At 49.0% G+C, this 6,285-nt stretch overlaps 1 protein-coding gene across 2 annotated transcripts in view; it reads left to right on the forward strand.

Annotated features, from left to right (window-relative positions):
- Positions 1 to 673: 673 nt before the first annotated feature.
- Positions 674 to 6,285, forward strand: part of jag1a (jagged canonical Notch ligand 1a) — a 35,790-nt gene continuing 30,178 nt past the window's right edge. Inside the window, exons 1-2 of one of the 2 annotated variants that reach the window (XM_053676058.1) lie at positions 674 to 1,214; positions 2,355 to 2,663. In XM_053676058.1, the coding sequence (XP_053532033.1) occupies positions 1,140 to 1,214; positions 2,355 to 2,663 (384 nt within the window). In that variant the 5' untranslated portion in view covers positions 674 to 1,139. The remainder of the gene's footprint in view (positions 1,215 to 2,354; positions 2,664 to 6,285) is intronic. The other variant, XM_053676057.1, reaches the window with a different exon arrangement.

Below are 6,285 nucleotides of genomic sequence, written 5' to 3' on the forward strand. Positions count from 1 at the left end.
ATTACATACTCATACTAAAAACAAACAAAAAACCTCTTTAAGTTGGACTCCGAGTTGTCTGCGAAGGCTAACTAGAGACAGGAAAATATCTAAGCTAGTTAGCTAGTTGTGCCTTATTGTGTTTCCACCGCTTATACTGCAAATAAAGATTTTTTTTTTTTTTTTTTAAAGATAAATAACAATAATAAGGCCTTTCACTGCTTTAAAGTTTCTCTATTGTATAACTGACTCATTTTGGGCTTTAACCACAGGCTTTTGGTTTAAAAATACACACACACACACACACACACACACACACACACACGAAAAACTCAGCTGTCTGAGGGTAAATCTGAGGGAAATTTTGAGGGTAAATCTGTCTACTAGCAGGTGGGTCACGTGACGGTGTAGTACAGGCTTTCAAAACGGTATGTATTTAATATATGGGTCTTATTTAAAAGATTTAACATCTTTCCTCTTACTTCCGTGTTTCATACTTTGATTACCCTGTTTAAATGATATACATGTGTGTATATAGATAAATAAACACACACACACACACACACACACACCTGACATTTCAGCACGCTTTATAATCCTAAATCCCGTGTGCGCGAGCGCGCTCTGATAGCCCCCGCCCCGCTTTTGAATATTAATGAGGCGCCCGCTCGGGCCCCGCCTCCACCCGTGAACGGATAGATAGAAAGCTCGCTTTCCCACAACCGGAGAGAGGGGTTTTTTTTTCGCCCAGCAGTCCAAGTAGGAGCAGCGCATCGTGGCGCCCGACGGGACACAACGGGGGAAAACTTCAAAGACACATCTCAGAGAAGGGGAGCGAAACGGGATAAGGACTGACGGACATAAAGAAAGAAGAAGGAGAAAAGAGGAAAGAAAGTGGATAACAAACCGATCTCGAGAAGGTGCACGCGCGGCGCTGCTGGTGACTTTCCTTTACGCGGAGGAATTTATTATACCGTTCCCAGGGATCGCGCGCGTCGTGCTTGTGCGCCCGTGCATGTGCATGTGCACACCGGACCGGAGCGGAGGAAGTGAGTGTGTGTGAGAGTGAGAGTGTGTGTGTGTGTGCGCGAGCCGAGATCTCGGCTGAAGTGTGAGCGGAGGTGAGCAGATCTTTAGGAGAGGACAGGAGAGGCGGCACAATGCGGAGACGGAGCTCCACTTTCACCGCCGCCGCCGCCTGCGTTCATCTCCTCATACACTTCTTCTGCATGAAGGTAAGTCCACGCGCACGCGTCGCTCCTGGACGCCGTAACGCACTTGTTTTTCTCCACAAAACCGGTGTGCAGTCTGCGAGGACTCGGTGCCCAAAGCTCCGAAAAGTGCGCACTGTTCTAAAAGTTTGCAGGAGTTTTGAGAAGTTTCCTACTGACCCAAACTGCGCCATGAACATGAACTCAAGTACTGAACATCCTATCCAAAATAGCATGCACCTACCCTACAAACAAACAAACAAACAAACAAACAAACATCTTTTACTGCTTCTTTGGATTATCTCCAGAAACCTTCTTGCAACATTCCTCCTAACCCAACCTTCAAGGCTGTCTAGTAGAGCCTTCACTTGTTTTCTCTTCCCCTTCTTCTTCTTCTTCTTCTTTTTCTTCTTCTTTCTTTCTTTTCCTATCTGCGAGTGTTCCCTGAGAAACTTTTTTTTTTTTCCCCCCTTCTTGAAAAAGTTCTGGAAAGCTTTTATTGTCGGTGGCCAGGACGGATAGAATAATCGTTCATCTTTTTATTTACCGATCCGAACCGATCCGTTCCTGGGAGATGTTTTAAGAGAGGAAATAACATCGAAATCATGTCGTCTGGAAAAGGAGCCCTTAAAAAGTGCCTCCAGGAACCTGGCTGCAGAGGTTCTCCAAACATGCATGGAAAAAGAACGAGAGGGGGAAGAAAAAAAAGTTCAGTGAGAATCCAGAGGAGCGTTCATGATGTTGTTGGGTTTGTTTTTTTTTCGAGTTCAGGACAGAATGTCTTTCTGAATGTAATGTCCTGTTGTTTTATGGTGGATGAAGGGGTTTTTGTGTGTGTGTGTGTGTGTGTGTGTGTGTGTGTGTGTGTGTGTGTGTAACATAGTCCACTCTAGAGGAAAAAGTTGTTTTTTTTGTGAGTTTAATTTTACTGCATTGTTTCAGATCCCCCTTTATAGCGTCTTTATTTTCGAGTGACAAATGTTCCGGCTCCTGGACCGCGTCCTACCGTGCCCTTTCGGACGTGCCCATTGTCTCGCATGCTATAAATGTCGTAAAACGAACCACTAATTCGATCTTCTAAATAAAGGGTTTGTCTGTTTTGTGTTTCCGTTGTCCCCCCCCCCCCCCGTGCTTAACAATCTGCGTTCTTGTTCCCGTTCCCAGCTGTGTGAAGCGTCGGGCCACTTTGAGCTGCGTGTGCTGTCGGTCAGGAACATCAACGGGGAGCTGCAGAGCGGCTCGTGCTGCGACGGCACGCGGAACGCGGCGGACAACAACAGATGCACGCGGGACGAGTGCGACACGTATTTCCGCCTGTGCCTTAAGGAGTACCAGACCAGGGTGACCCCCGGCGGGCCGTGCAGTTTCGGCAGTGGATCTACTCCGGTGATCGGCGGGAACGTCGTGTCGCCCAAGAGCCTGGCGGAGAACGACAAGGCTCGCGTCGTGCTCTCGTTCAGCTTCGCCTGGCCGGTGAGTTTCGCTCCGCCTCTCCTCGCCTCGTCTCGCCTCGCCTCAGCGCCCCGGTGTGTGTATGCACGTATGTGTGTAAGTAAACACTAGAGTGCTTCTCATGCTCGTGTTGCGTCTTCGCGGTGATTTCCGGTGAGTTTGCTTCCTCGCCCGTTCCGCTTCCGAACCCGAGATCTGGGAAGGTGTTGGCGCGGAGAGAAGAGGAAGTGGAAGAGGGAGAGGACGCCGCGGACAGTAGATTCGCTATCAGGACCGTTAGCTAGATCAAAGACTTTAAACAATAGCGCCTCCTGTTATCAGCACATCAGTTTATCACCCCACACACACACACACACACACACACACACACAATGGCAAGCGGAAATTTGTGTATTGATTTCCACTAACACCGATTATCATCAAACAGTTTGAGTTCCTTTAGACGTACAGTACCGAGTTAGCGTAATGTTTTCACTCGTGGGTTTAGCCTTCTTTATTATTATTATTATTATTATTATTATTATTATTATTTATTCTTTTTTAATCGCTTTTCCTAACGTCTTTCGATCCTGAATGGTTCGATTGTTCGTAGTGTGGTGTTTTACTTTCGCGACCCCAAAGGGCTTCGCTGTCAATACCGGGTCAGACCAAGTCAAGTCTGAGGGGGCCAATTAGGCCTTGTTACCATGGCAGCCATCCTTCAAAACCTCTCACCACCCCACCCCCACCCCCCTCCACCACTTTTCCCGTCCGCCGAACGCTCCGAAAAATTCATCCTGAATGGAGAATAATTAGACATTGTCATCTTGCATGCTTTCTTTTCCCTTCAACGTCTACCTAGCAATTCCAGCGCCAGGCAGTGCCGGCCTGACCCTCGGCACAATGAACCCGACAAAGAGCCGGGTTTAGAAGGGAGCACAGCGTGCGCGCGCGCGTGCGTGTGTGTGTGTGTGTGTGTGTGTGTTTAGATCCCCGTGCTGTACTAGTTTTTTTTTTTTGCATGATCAGCAGTGCCCGAGGAATCCGAGTTTGTGTGTGGAAGTCTGGCGTGCGTGTTTAGGGCGGTTGCGAGGAAACCGCCTTCCAACAGTACACCAGTTTTCCAGTTTTCTTTCATTATTTCATTTCTGGATGCTGCTTGGGAAACGCAGCCGCTGTGTCGGTTGGCAACGGTTTTGGACGGCGCGCCATCGGAGTTGTTAGCTCAGGGAGTTCCCGGTTACTCAGTTCGGATGTGTCGTAGCCAGGAAATGCCTCACCTCCGAGAGCATTTATGACCAGACCTCGGGGTGGTGTTCTAATCCCCCTGCTGCTGCCTGGATGGTGGAGAATGAACTCGACCTCATCATCGTGGTTATGAGGGGTTTCATTAATTCATTCGTTTATCAGTTTAAATCTGAGCAGTCGCACGGGGGGTTTGAGTTAATGAATCGACGTGCGATCCCGTCTCGTTTTTTTCGACGACGTGCCGCGAATCAGCGGGATCCTGTGCTTCGTACGGAACGTAACCCGATTCCAGGCGATTCCGTGACATTCCGTATGTTTTGTGCGGGACGCGATGAAATTCCGTGCAGCCGGGTGTTTATATGGAAACGTACCGGCGTTAACTGGAATTCCGCGTTTTGTATGGAACGTACCACAATTCTGGGCAATTCCATGAAATTCCAATTTATAGGGAATGTATTGGAATTCCATGGACTTCCCTGGGATTCATTTGGGACGTACGACAGTTCTAAGCAGTTGTGTGGTGTTTTTTTTTTTTTTTTTTTTTTTAATGGAACGTGCCACAGTTCAATGAAATTCCCAGTTTATATGGAACGTCCTACAAAGCCATGGAATTCCATGCAATTCGGATTTGTACGGAATGTACCGGAATTCCAGGCATTTCCATGAAATTCCGATTTATGGAATTGCCGTACGTTCTAAACGCAATCGTTTGGGTTTTTTTTTTTTTCTTTAACGGCGTGCACCTCAGTTCCATGTAACACGGTGTTGTCGTTTTTTCATATCTTAACAGTCCCCCGTGCCATTTCCAGAATTCCGGCCCATTCCACGACGTTCGGACGTGCACGGATCCTGTCATTTCGCGCGTTTACCGATGTGCATAATGTGGTTCGGTGTAATCCTGCGGATGTTCTTTTTTAAACGGCCGGTCTAGGTTCGCTTGTAAAGTCTGTTGCCTGAATCCTATGAAAGAGGGAATCTCGGGAGGATTGCGTGAAGTCCGCGTTCTTCTGCGGACAGAAAGCGCGTAACATAGATGTTGGTGTGTGTGGACGATGTCCAGACATCCCCCATTTTACGAGCTCGTGTGTGTGCACGCACGTGTGTGTGTGCGTGTGTCTGTCTCTCTCTCTCTCTCTCTCTTTTTAACTCGGCCCATTCCTGTGTTAGTGGATGTGAACCCCCCCCCCCCCCCCCCCCCGCCTCCCCGCCTCCCCCTCCCCCTCCCCCCACCTTGCATCCTCGGTCCACGGTCCTACGGTGTTTTCTGTTCTTTGTCTTCGATCTGTATAAATGGCTGATGTCTGCTGTCCACTGTGTGTGTGCTTCTGTCTCCATTTCATCCTCAATTAGAGTCTGTAATGCTGTGTGTGTGTGTGTGTGTGTGTGTGTGTGTGTGTATTCCATTCCCGGCCACCGGCGGCTGTATGTATTAGCGGTAAACAATAGCGCTGGGCGTAGGGCCGGGCGGATTAGGGTGAATAAAGCCTGGTGGGTCACACACACAGTGCACTGGGCCATGGAGAGGCGACAGGAAGCTCAGGAGGACATTGTGCTGAAGAGGCTATAATGTGTGTGTGTGTGTGTGTGTGTGTGTGTGTGTGTGAGAGAGAGAGAGATTTTCACTAGACCCTGTGAACTAGATTGGTGCACAGTTCATGGGTGTGTGTGTGTGTGTGTGTGTGTGTGTGTGTGTGTGTGCGTGTGTGTGTGCGCGTGCGTGCGTGTTTGCCTACTTCTGTTTTGTTTTTGTTCTCTTTCAGTCACTCTGGCTCGGAGCGAGTGAGCGAGCGAGAGAGCGTTGCGTGTGAGAGCGTGATTTAGTAAAGCTCATGCGTGATGGCTGAGAAACGGGAACAGTGCAGCACACGTGTCTCCTCTCCTCCCCTCTCTTTACTTCTGCTTTCTGATTTGATGATCTTTCTAGAAGTTTCCACGTTTATAGAACTTTTATTAAGGATGTCCCTGGTTTTTTTTTTTTTTTTGTTTTTTTCTTTTTCTTTCTTTCTTTGTCTTTTCTTTTTTGCAGGTAGTGAAACGGGTTAAGCGGTGTAGAACACCGCCGCGCTTTTATCTCGCGCTCGAGCGGTCCGTGGGCCGGACCGTCGAGACGGCGTTCTCGTGGCTGTAACGGCAGAACAACACGCTATTATTTCGTCCCGCCCATATTTAGATAAATTCCTTTCGCTCGGATGTTCGTCTCGACTCGTCCTCTCCGAGGTCGGTAGGTGCTTCGCTTTCGCGGTTGTATCCCGTCTTGTTTTATGTCGACACGTCAGGTGGGGCCGCGGAACCGTAGCCTGCCTAGAACTGCGAAACGTCTTGGGGGCGGGGCTCTGTGAGGGGCGGGGCCGTTTAAACTTGAAACACGGGGCTTTCCCCCCCCCGACTCCTGCTACAGCCGGAGCCCATTACCCCG

Source organism: Ictalurus punctatus, chromosome 26 (genome assembly GCF_001660625.3).
Source record: "Ictalurus punctatus breed USDA103 chromosome 26, Coco_2.0, whole genome shotgun sequence".
NCBI classification, from domain to species: Eukaryota; Metazoa; Chordata; class Actinopteri; order Siluriformes; family Ictaluridae; genus Ictalurus; species Ictalurus punctatus.